General features: G+C 34.6%; 1 protein-coding gene across 1 annotated transcript; it reads left to right on the top strand.

The window, feature by feature from the left end:
- Positions 1 to 11,777, top strand: LOC132104096 (sodium/hydrogen exchanger 3-like). The gene is made up of 16 exons (XM_059509313.1): positions 1 to 277; positions 4,598 to 4,900; positions 5,844 to 6,004; positions 6,194 to 6,272; positions 7,057 to 7,234; positions 7,363 to 7,583; positions 8,183 to 8,385; positions 8,592 to 8,681; positions 9,073 to 9,143; positions 9,244 to 9,373; positions 9,536 to 9,654; positions 9,812 to 9,929; positions 10,075 to 10,248; positions 10,505 to 10,556; positions 10,666 to 10,746; positions 11,312 to 11,777. Exons 1-16 carry the CDS (start codon positions 1 to 3, stop codon positions 11,578 to 11,580), a joined length of 2,526 nt encoding a protein of 841 aa, XP_059365296.1. The 3' UTR covers positions 11,581 to 11,777.
- The last annotated feature ends 1,041 nt before the right edge of the window (positions 11,778 to 12,818 follow it).

The following is a 12,818-nucleotide window of genomic DNA, read 5'->3' as shown; positions in this document are numbered from 1 at the left end:
ATGGCATTTCTACAGCAGTTTGCACTTCTAGCATTCTTAATAGTTTTCAGTACATCATGCAAGGCTGAAACATTAGAAGGAGATAGTGTTGAAGTAGGCCATAACTATTCTTCAAAGTCAGCTACTGAGGATACTAGAACCTCGATTAACGGTTCCACCGATGGACATGCTCCTTCAGAAATCTCTACACTACCTATTGTCACCTGGAAATGGCATCATATAGAAACTCCATACCTGGTGGCCCTCTGGATATTGACCTGTTGGCTCTGTAAATTAGGTAAGTTTAATCGCCAATCTGATCTCTTTTTTTTCATTTTCAATGTAAGTTTAATACAAATAGCAAAATAAATCTACTGTAAGCATTTTTGTCTGCAAAAAAATAAATAAATAATTGTATGTTAAAAACCATCCGGTCTATGGTAAAAACCTGTTAATCCATTCCATAACTATACAAGTTGAAAAACTAATCTAATGGGACATTTTGTGTAATTTTACGGTAAAATGCTGTTGAGTTACAGTTTTTTTTTGGAAGTAAAACATCACAAGGTATGCAGCGGAACCCCCTCACCCCCATCAATTTAGATTCCCAGAATTGCGTGTGTACCTTCCATATATTAATATTTATCTCAGCTGTGGAAAAGCTACTTTTCATATTGCTTTATATTACCACCTGAGTTTTTTTCAGTAGGTTGGTATATTAACATCACAATTTAACATTTACGTGTATTTATTATTACAGTGTGGATAAGTGGCACTGAATACCAGTGAAGGTGCACATCTGACAGCTTATTATCGAATGGGAATCAAACAGGTTATCTGATATCTTAAATATTGAATTACAGACCATCTCTCGAGTTCTTTTCTGTACTTAAAGCACAAATACTGTGCTCCAAAACAAAATCAGAGTCATATTTCGCCAGACGAAAGCATTTAAAATCAAAATGGCTCACTAAATGCTGTCCTGACGAATACAAGATACTCTTCTTTAACCCTCATATCAGTTATTATCAGTCAGTTTTGTCTAAATCTTTTTTCTTTTCTATAAAAAGCTGTCGCAAAAGAACACTGCACAATGAATAAAGCTAGCCAGATTTCTTTAGCTACACTTCTCTCTCTCTCTCTCTCTCTCTCACTCTCTCACTCTCTCTCTCTCTCTCTCTCTCTCTCTCTCTCTCTCTCTATATATATAAATATATATATATATGTATATATATTAGACAGTATTTGGAAGGTCAAGGTGGACTCCTCTGAACCGAAGAGTTTCTCAGTTGTCGGAGGAATCAGTGTCATAAATGTAGTATACTTCTGCCCCCTTCAGGCTTCATGTTTACATAATTTTTTTTTGGCACTGGCATTAAAAAAAGTGACCTGACCTTTACAAGAGTCAATGACTTTAAGAGATTTGACAGGAGAAAGAGTGTTCGAGAATTAGCAAAGAATACAAAGAGCACAGTGTAATGGAGGTTGAGTTCAAGGTGATGAGGAGGTTCAGATAGGCGAGACAAGCTGAAGGTTTTAAAAATGTAAAACAAAGGTGCATTAGCTTTTTCAATAACAACTTTCTTTGCCATAGTAGGGTATGTGTGGTCTAAAAGTTATTTGTACTTTCCATCAATAAAATAGACAAAACACACAAAAAAAGAAAGAAAAAAAGAAAAGAAATTAGCTTATACTGGTACATTTCACAATTAATTAAAAATAAACATAAAAGCAATGCTTTTCTAATTATAAATCTCTAAAAAATAAAAATAATAATCTGTATTTAAAATGAACTTTTAAAAAAGTAACAGTGACTTCTGTAATTCTACGTTTGAAAGTCAAGTAAAATCTGGTTTGTCTTGTTTGTCAGTGACTCAAGAAAATTAATGACCCAATCAATTTATTGATTTTTAGTTTCACAAATACAGTTGCAAAATGTATTGCTGCACTGTTGTTCAAAGTCAGGCTTAAAATAAATAAAGAAGCGAACAGAAAATATAGGCTACTGACTGCTAACGACACTTTTTATAGTGTCTTAATTTTAGTTTGTATTGTTTAGGCAAATACAGTTAATAAATAAATTGTGAAAGTCATGTAAATAATTCGATTCAAATGTTTCAGAAATTGACAGCCTAATGTTAAAATCTGAAGGTGATTGCTTAGTGTATTTCTTCATGTTTCATGTCAATGTGACCTGCAGTTTTACATCCTTATTCTGTGTGCGCAAAGATTCCATGTTCATAAACTCACAGCCTCTGTTAATTGGCTTTTGGCAAGAAGCAAATGAGGTATATCATTTATATTTAGTACAAGTACATGATCTGTAACACGTCACTGACAAAGAACAAAGCTGGAGAGATCTACTCTGAGAACTTACAGTGCTGAAACAATACCTTACTGCTAGTTAATAATGTACTACATTAAATAATTAATGGGCCACCTGAATCTTTGACTTTCCTCAAAGGCACAGTGTCAGGTCAGCTTTAGTGCTTGATAGTCAAAATCAGACTGTAGGATAAATGTTCATTTTCTGATTTATCGAATTGAAGTAAACACAACCAATACACACACACACACACACACACACACACACACACACGCACACACACACACACACACACAAACACCCACTAAAACACCAAAAGATCCAATAAAATATCCAGTTACAATGTAGGATTACTGGGATATACAATTCCCCATCCTTCCATAATTTGTATTATTAAAAAGGGCAAAAATTTAACAATAGCTATCTTTTACTTATTAAAATCATTATTTACAGTTGATAGATGTGTATAATTCTGTCAGAAATGTAAAGAGATAATAATTGTGTCCCTTGGTGAAAGTCACCCCTGTGCATGCATCAAAGAGGCTGCATAAATGTATTCGCAATACCAGGACTTGTTGGACCACATACTCTCAAATGTTGACCATTGATTCTGTTGCAGAGGTATTCAGTTTTACTCACTGTACAAGTCGACAGTACTGATTGCAAAGACATCGAAAAATAACTAAATCAGTCATTACTTAAGATTTCAAGATACATGCTACTATTTTAGTATTCTCAGTTGTAAAATAATTCTAGCTCACTCGTAAAAACATTAAGTCAAGGTCACCTACAGCATAATGGACATGAACGTTCCCCTGAAGCTGTAACTTTCCTGATCTTTTTTGACATCGGGTGTAACATATACAAGACAGCGGTCAGCAAGGTACAGAACGGTTTACTAGTTTAGGCCAGCTCGGTTTGTTAGGCAGCCGTTATTGTCCGATCACACAGTCGTCTGGATGTAAACTATTTAACTACTCCAAACCCAAAAAATAAACACATATCCCACATATAAATCTAATAGTGTAGTCTGTAATTGTTGGTACAAAGACAATGTAAAGTTCTGTAATTGTGGGCATTTAAATGTAATCTCATTCAGATGACCTTGTCTGGGAGTGACGAAGCTTTTAAATCCTGTATGAAAGAATCCAGCGAGTGATCCAATAGGAAAGGACTTATTTCTCTTACATAGAAATTAGCAAATGGAAAGCAAATAAATTTTACTTAAATCTTCTACTTCCTATTTTTTACTTAATAAAATGACTCCAGTAATCCTACATGTCTATTTAAGGTACATACAAGATCTCACTAAAATCTCAAACTGGGCTCAGATCAAACATTTCTCATAACATAATACCAAAACCAAATGAATATGGTATAGGTGCAATGATATGCTGATGATATATGATAATAAGACTGACAGATTGGTTCACAAGATAGAAAATATGTTACTCACTTTATAGCTTATACCTTAAACATTGAGCAGGATGCAGTTCATCCGCCTCGAACTTCCTTTCCTGCAGAAGATGATGAAACATCAATCTCAGTAGCGCAGCTTAATTTTTTAGCTTAAGTAACTGATGTTAAATGAATCACATGAAAAACAAAGTTTCTTTGAACTAAAGTTTCAAATTTTTTATTGTACATTTCACAAAGAGAGCTTAATGTGTTTAAAACTGATGTTTTGTTCAGCTACAGGCAATTTTGGAGCTGTGAACTTTTACACTTCTCAGGCTTTCACTAGTTTATCTTCTAATAATAGCTTGCAGATTTTGTTACTTTTCTGAAAGTCATGAGAATTCTACATTGTTATCTCTGATACAAAGTTTTGAGTACTGAAGTACTGAGTTGGACATTCTGAGGTGGACTTTTTTTTATTTTTATTTTTTTTTTACAGATTAAATGACTCCTTTGTTTTTGATAAGATTGAAAACACACAACATTTTTTACACAATATATAAGACTGAAAGTCTGGGTTTTAATATACATATAAAAAAACAGCTTTAATACGGTTCATATAATTAAATGTAACTTATGAAATTAAAATGTCGAAACTTATTGAAAACTCAAAAACATTTACTATTCATCAAATGTCTGGGTTCAGCAATTTGTATTTTTTTTTTCCTTTTGTAAAATAAATTATACTTTTATTCAGCAAAGACACATTAAACTGATCAAAAGTGACAGCAGTGGAAGCATATTAGAGATATTTCTTAAGGACAATGTGAAACTAAAGCCTGAATAATGACTACTAAAATTTCACTTGTCATCATCTGTCTTCTCTCTTTTTAGTGTGTGAACTGAACCACAGTGTCACCAGTGTGTTCCCAGAGAGTGGGCTGCTCATCATCCTGGGCTTTATTTTGGGAGGAATCGTCTGGGGAGCAGACAAGGCGCAGACTTTCAAACTGATCCCCACCAACTTCTTCTACTACCTGCTTCCTCAGATCATCTTGGATGCAAGTTACTGCATGCCAAACAAGCTATTCTTCAGCAACCTGGGTGCCATTCTTATCCATGCCATTATTGGAACATGCTGGAATGCGGCCACAGTGGGCATTTCACTATGGGCCTGCTATGAAGGGGGTGCAATGGGTAAATCTGAGTTTTACAATGACATTTACTTAAAAACTGAAGACATGGCTGCTGAACATTTAGCTTTGAATCACATGAATAAGCTACATTTTAAAATACATTTGAATAGAAACTGTTACATTTCCAATTAGATTTCTAGGGGCAAAAGGGAAGGATCACTTTAAAATAAAGGTTAGCAGTGACAAAGAGAAAGGTTTGAACTGTTCACAGTTCCAGCACTCAGTTCACAAAGCAAGAAGAAAACACATTTGCTTATAATAAACAAATGACATACATGCTGGGCAAAAGGAAACCCAAACAAATCATTTTCAACTCAAAGTAGTGTTTCTTCAAGAGTGGGTAAAGCCAGAAAAGCCAACAAAAGACCACCTGCTAGAAGGAAATCTAGTTAACCTGCAAAAATAAAATAAAATAAAACAAAACAAGTAAACAACAGAACTCTTACCTTACTACCTTACCAACTCTTAACAACACATATTTAAGTTTGACTCTAAGATTAAGTTTAACATATAAATCTGCAGACTACAGCCACAACACCACATTTAAGAGCAACACTCTGGGACTGACAACATCTCAAAACTCATGCTCTTGGGAGAAAGAATATCAGCTTACTCTTGTTCTGCTTATATCCTGGTTCCTCTTGACATTGACGAGGAGGAGCAGGTAGGTCCAATCACCTAGATTTAGATTAGGACAGGGAAGAGCACAGAAAACTCCCTGGCAGCCCATCAATGAATGACATACACCATGATTCCAAAACACAAATGCATACATCCTAAGACGTAACTGTTCCTTTAAATGGTAAAATATTCAATATTCCACAATATTACAGTTTTGACTGAATTTGTGGCCAAATAAATGAATAAACATAGTCTTGGTAAGCATAAGAAAAGTACATAAGTTTCAGTTATTTAATAAAACTAACAGTTTCACTAAACCTCAGGGACTTTGAACATCGGCTTTCTGCAGTTCATGTTGTTTGGTGCTCTGATATCTGCCGTGGACCCTGTGGCAGTGATTGCCGTGTTTGAGGAAGTGCATGTGAATGAAGTGCTTTACATCCTGGTGTTTGGAGAGTCCCTGCTCAATGATGGTGTCACAGTGGTGAGTCTCAGTTTTCCTCAACAACTCTAAATGTCACAACTGTTTCTATTTTTTTTTTTTTTGAAGGAATCATGGATATTTCATTTAAAAATATACTTGAATGTCAAGTAAATATTTGATAATAGTAGGCTATTACATCCATCTAATATTAGCTCTCTCTCTCTCTCTCTCATTCTTGTTCTGTCACAGGTGCTTTATAATGTGTTTGATGCATTCGTGTCTCTGGGAGGCCCGAAAATCAACGCGGCAGAGATTATCAAAGGAATAGGTATGGACACAGACAATGGGGTGCAGAACTCTTAGATCACTAGTGGAAATTCTGTCTTCTGCTGTTCCCTAATAAACACTTTGTCATGCCTTTTCACAAATTGAGCCAATTGACACCAGTGTTATTTTAGTAGCATTGATATTCTATTTTAATTAGATTATATTTTAATATTATAAATAGATTTTTTATTCATTTATTTAAATGTATATATTAGTAATTTTATTGTGCTTTTTTTTTTTTACAATTTAGGTTATTATGTTTTAGTGTCGGTTAATTTAGTACTTCAACTTAAGGTCCACATGAAATCAAAATTGACATTATTTAATTTTCTAGCTCACATTGCTAGTCTGGAGGTGAATTATTAATCCATGGAAGTCAATCCACTGAATAAATAAATAAATAAATGTTTGTCTTGGTATAATCTTTAATCAAAATCGGAATATTTGCTTCCGCTCTGGAATGGTATTCCTCCTCTGCTGACATCAGTTTGACGGTTTGGCAAGAATATCCTTGAACACTCCCCTTCTAAACGTTAGTTTGCTACAAATGAGAGCTGGAGAGGATGTGCGCTAAAATAAATCCCCACTTCAGTTGGAAATACATCACAATTGGCAGCAATTTACTTTTCACACTTGACTTTAACTTAAATAGAATGTGAAATGTTGCCTCGGGAGCTGAAATAAAATAACTTTCTTTAAGTAATTATTTTTTATGGTTTTAGTTTTAGTTAACGATAATAACCCCCTTTGACACCCCCTCACAACAAATTGTTTTGCTCTCCTAGTTTCATTCTTTGTTGTGGCATTTGGAGGCTCCTTTCTTGGTGTTGTGTTTGCCATCCTGATATCCATGCTGACCAGGATCACCAAGAACGTCCAGGTCATCGAAGCCGGCTTCATCATTGTGCTTGGCTACTTGTCTTATCTGACAGCTGAGATGCTCTCACTCTCTGCAATACTTTCGTAAGAGCTTCTTTAGAAAGTCACTGCTTTCCTGATAAATGCATGATTATACTTACATTTTAAAATGAGTAAATTAATGTAAACCATTTGTTTACAATAGTCATGGACTGTGGTTTTGTGTGTGACAGGATCACTTTCTGTGGTGTTTGCTGTCAGAAGTACATCAATGCCAACATGGATGAAAAATCTGTCACAACGTTGCGTTACACTCTGAAGGTGATGGCCAACGGCTCAGAGACCATGATCTTCGTCTTCCTGGGAGTTTCAGCCATTGATAAAAACATCTGGGTTTGGAACACTGGCTTCATCCTTCTCACTATCTTCTTTGTCGTTGTTTTCAGGTTCATAGGTTAGTTAAAGTCATGGATTCCTTGGAAATGCTTCCTAAAACTCTGAGCATGTTCATGAAAAGTGATGCAGAAGAGATCCTGGTAGACGAAGTATAGATAAGATCAGATGCAGATGTAGCTGTGCCTTTAGAGCAGAAATAGCAGATCTTGGCAATTTTAAATATCACCTTGCAAACAGCAAATATCAGCTCTTGAAAAAGAATATGTGGTACCACGAAGGCAAAGGACAAATTTAGCAAACATCGTTGCATATAAAAATAATTTTTTGCAGAGAATAAGTTTACAAAATCAAAAATTAAATAAAATTAAAATATCATAACGTGCTTTCTTATATGTCAAATGAAGAAAATTATATTACGTAAATGGAATATGTGTTAAATGAAAAATAGAGAATAACTGAATAATGAGTTATACTTGAGTAAATATGTAACATAAACCAGTAATGTGAGTAATATGAATATAATGGAAAAGAATCATAAAGAATAACTCAGAATGAATACGCTGTATGAATGAAAATGAAAAAGATGGAAAATATAACAGCATTGAAAATTCACACACTTCAAAAACTGACGTCAGTTGTGGATCTCTTTATATGCAGGTGTTTTTTTCCTCAACTGGGTCTTGAATCAGTCTCGTCTGATTCGTATCGACATCACTGACCAGTTTGTGATGGCCTACGGTGGCCTGCGAGGAGCAGTGGCATATGGACTCGCGGCCCTTTTAGATGAGAAGAAGATCCCAGAGAAGAATCTGATGCTTGGTACCACGCTCATTGTGGTGTATTTCACTGTCATTCTTCAGGTGTGACCCTTCAGTCACTCATTCTGACCAAAACGAGTGCATACCATGATGGATCTGTTGCAAAAGGATGAATGTCACTTGAATTCATAAGGCCTCTGATTATAAAAATGGGCATTTTGTGATGTTCTCAGTTCTCAGTTGTCCTCATCTGATGACGGACATGGTTTGGCTAACTTGAAGTCACTCTGAATATTATTTTTGTACAGGGGATCACCATGAAACCACTGGTTCAATGGCTGAAGGTTAAAAAGGCAACTAATTCAGATCTGACTCTCAATGGAAAAATGAACAACAGGGTAAAAAACACTCATGACAGTTTATCCCTCTGCTTATAATGATATGAAGTTAAATAATGTGACTTTAACTAAAGACTATAGAATACCTGAAAGGACTTTAACCCACTGCTATACTGCTATTAGAGTATGTTTGAATGCGTGAGGAAGTTTGGAGCGAGAAACCGACCAACAGATTCAGTTGAACAAGCGCATGAGTGAGCCATGGAACTGCTTCAAATTATTCAAATTCAAACTGCTTACATTTAATTTCAACGCTGCAAATATGATTTAGTCCATGCACAGTTAAAGGCTAAATGGACAACATTTAAGTATCGGTAACTACCAACTTAAAAAAAAAAAGAAAAAAAAGAAATACAATAAGGGTGATAACACTATGTGTGTGTCTCTATAGGCTTTTGAACACATACTGACAGCAATGGAGGACATCTGTGGCCGAATGGGAGATAACTGGTGGACTAGACAGTGAGCATTTAACTTAAGGGGAAAAAAACATAAAATGTGTGTTTGAGAACTTTTACTCATTTTCTCTCTCTCTCTCTCTCTCTCTCTCTCTCTTTCTTAGTTGGAAATATTTTGAAGACAAGTATGTCTGCTGGCTACTAATGAAAAGCGATGCCAAAAAGCACCTGGACCCGATCTTTGGTGCCTTCCATAAGCTCAATCTGGAGGATGCCACAAAATATGTAACTGAGGTGAGAGTATTGCCATTTGTAATGTTTTGTTAATTGCTAAAATGTGTTCTGTTTCCAGTTTTTATTACTGTATGTAGTGAATGACACACACACACACACACGAATATATATATATATATATATATAATTATTATTTTTTTTATTTTTTATTTTCACATTTAGGGTGAACGCAAAGGTTCTCTGTCTTTCATTCGTAATTATGACAGTGCCTCTGTAGACTTCAAGAAGAAGCTTGCTTTAGAGTATGCTGACATTGACAATGTTCCAGTGGCCTCTGTTATGTAAGTATTTTGTCAAATGGTTTCATTTTTTTTCTAAACTGAATGCAGCTGGTAATGTTTATGAGGGTTTACGAGATAAATTGCACAACTATAGATGGCTAAATGTGTTGTGCTAAATTTATGTTGATTACAATTACTTGGACTTCTTTCAATCTAGGAAGAACTCAATACCATCTGTATCCCTCGATATCCATGAGCAAGACAGGAAGAGCACGCCTGATGACCTCAATGCCCATCATCTACTAGATCAGCATCTGTACAAGAGCAGAAGAAATGTTAGAACTTTCCTGATCACTCAAACCATTTATTTGTTTATTATTTGTTTTCTTATCAATATTTGGATATCTTATCACAATACATCTGCCCATGATCTGAATCCCATTCCATCCAAATCAATCAATTTCTTCTGTTTTTGACCAGAACTGTCCCACTTACAGCCGCAATCACTATAATACCTCAGAGAATCCAGATGAAATGCAGGAGATCTTCCAAAGAACCATGAGAAGTCGCATTGAGTCCTTCAAAACAGCTAAGATGGGTTTTAACCCTGTCAAGAAAATCTCCAAACATCCCAACAAGGATTCAACACATAAGGTATTAGACCTTCTACTTTAATGTTCAATACCTTTTGAAATAGAGTTCAATGTATGTGGTCTGCATTCACAAATAAATAAATAATACAAATAATAAATAAATAAATAAAAGGACTGTTTTGGGTAGGAAAAAAAACTTTGATAACATCAAAACTGGACAATTGTTTTTTTTTTTTATATATATGTTAAATTGGGTTTTTGATGGGGTTTTGATCCTAATTATACATAATACTTGAATGTCTAATGTGTATTTTAAGCCTAATGGAAAACCAGCAGACCCACAGAGAACTCATCCATATGGAGATGGAGGTATATATATTTTTATTATTTATATATTTGATATTACTTATATAAGTACTGTAGCTGCATTCATTTTAGCATGAATATCTATGAAAGTTATTCTGTTTTGTCCAATCAGATTTAGAGTTTTCTGCTGACAGCGCTTCCAGCAGTGAAATTGCTGGTCATTTCCACAGGAGAAGCACAAACACACATGGTGGTAAGACTCAAGCTGCATACTGAATTCATGTGACATATTAACGTCATATTGTACATTGAACCCTTTTTGCATTTCCGGGGTTCTTCGAAGCTCAAGTCATCATTGTTGGGTAAACTTTTACAGTGGTGAACGGAAACAAATTCAATTTGACATTACCATTTATCCCATAGGAAAAAAAATTAAATAGCTTTTCTATAACCTTGCAAAAGCATATAAAGAGTTTGATTGCATTAGTTGGACGAGTATAAGAAACAGTCAAACAGCAGCGTTAACTAGTTTTCTGTAATATAATACTATTGAATAATAATAAATAATAATAATAATAAAATATATATATATGTATATATATATACATATATATATATATATATATATATATATATATATATATATAATTTGCTAGATTAACAGTGTTAATAACTGTGGAAACGTGTCATCACAGTCTGTCAAAATGATCTATATAAATTTACATTAAGTGAGCAAGTGAGTAGAAAAAATACATCTTATTTTATGGTTGTTTCTATGGTGTCTCATTTCAGTATCATGATTACTCTATTTACTGCAGCTGGTGTTGATAATCCAGCATTCATACCTGAGATAGACACCTCTCCACCCATGCGAAACCCACCCTGGCAAACAGAGACAGGGAACAACGCGGCTGTGGCACCTTCCCAGAGAGCTCAGGGACGAATGCCCTGGATGCCCACCAACCTGAGACATCTAGCACCACTGAGAATGCGCACCCGCTCCACAGACTCCTTCGTGACGGCTGATGCTTCGCTTGATGAGAAAGCACCTGAGGAGAAGCCCGGAACACATCATACTAGATTGTAATCTGATATATTTCCATCCGCTATCATTAACCTGCCAAACATGCGATTAGGCAAATCCTTTCAAACTGAGACTGTCTTTCATTTTAGGTGGTTATTATGTTATGAGCCCACAGATTAGAGAATCATAGTGTTGATAGTACATTTATTGCATATCATCGTATAACTTGAAGTACTGTTGTGGTTTTACCTACCTATATATATATAAAATAGGGAAGAGAATATATTCGGATTCACAAGAGACATTGTCATTGAAAAATGTTTGTGGTTGTTTTATACAAATCCAAGTTGTTGTGGAAGCTGTTATAGCACTTTGTTTTGCTTTGAAAATAGAAAACATGGAGCTCAAAAGATGAAATCATTATACTCTTAAACATATTTTGCCTTTACAAACTGAGTGCCAAATAATAACTGCAAGCAGTTGTCTATTGGTTCTGTATTCGGACTATATCTTGATCTTTTTTGACCTTGGGCATGTTGGTCTATATAAATGTTTAAACTCTGCATGTTGTATATGATTATTTATTATTGCATGGTCGTTCTGTGGTTGCTTCTTTGTAGAATCAAAATGTCTGTTTCTGCATTTCTGTAATCTTACAATGATTTATTTTAGTATTTTACTCAAAGCTATTGATGTTTTATTAGACGAATGAAGACCATTAAAATGTATATCATTAAAAATAATAGTTTAAAAGTAACGTATTCATGTGTGGATTTCATGCTTTATGAGTACCAGTGAAGTCTGACCTTGGAATTGGTTAATAGTGTCTGATAAAACTTGAACTGTAACTCAAAGTTTGAGTATTTAAATTGGTACTAATGAGCAAATAAAGAAATGCGAAGAGCACAAGAAAAATTACATTTTTTTGAGCTGATTTGAATTCTATAATATTATATTCCTCTTTTATTAATACATTCTGATATGACTGATATCAAGATAATCATTGCAGTAAAGGAAACAAATGTATAGCCTCTAAGCAAAATATGTGAACATTCAATGAAGCATTTTGGAAACAATAAAGTGCAATTCATTATGATGTGTACATAGCAGTAAGCATGTTGTGTAAATCATTACACAAACAAAATGGTAAAATCACAGAGCAGGATTTGAACAAACACACAAAACACCCATAAACCCGTAAAACAGAATAATTTCCCATAAACCCTGGACTTATTAACACAACACAGCATGATATCAACACATAACCTTAGCAACAAACTATAGTATTAATCAATTAACAG

The sequence above is a fragment of the Carassius carassius genome, chromosome 25 (assembly GCF_963082965.1).
Source record: "Carassius carassius chromosome 25, fCarCar2.1, whole genome shotgun sequence".
Lineage (NCBI taxonomy): Eukaryota > Metazoa > Chordata > Actinopteri > Cypriniformes > Cyprinidae > Carassius > Carassius carassius.
The sequence above is the reverse complement of the archived record's forward strand: the minus strand, read 5'-3'. Positions and strand labels throughout refer to the sequence as shown.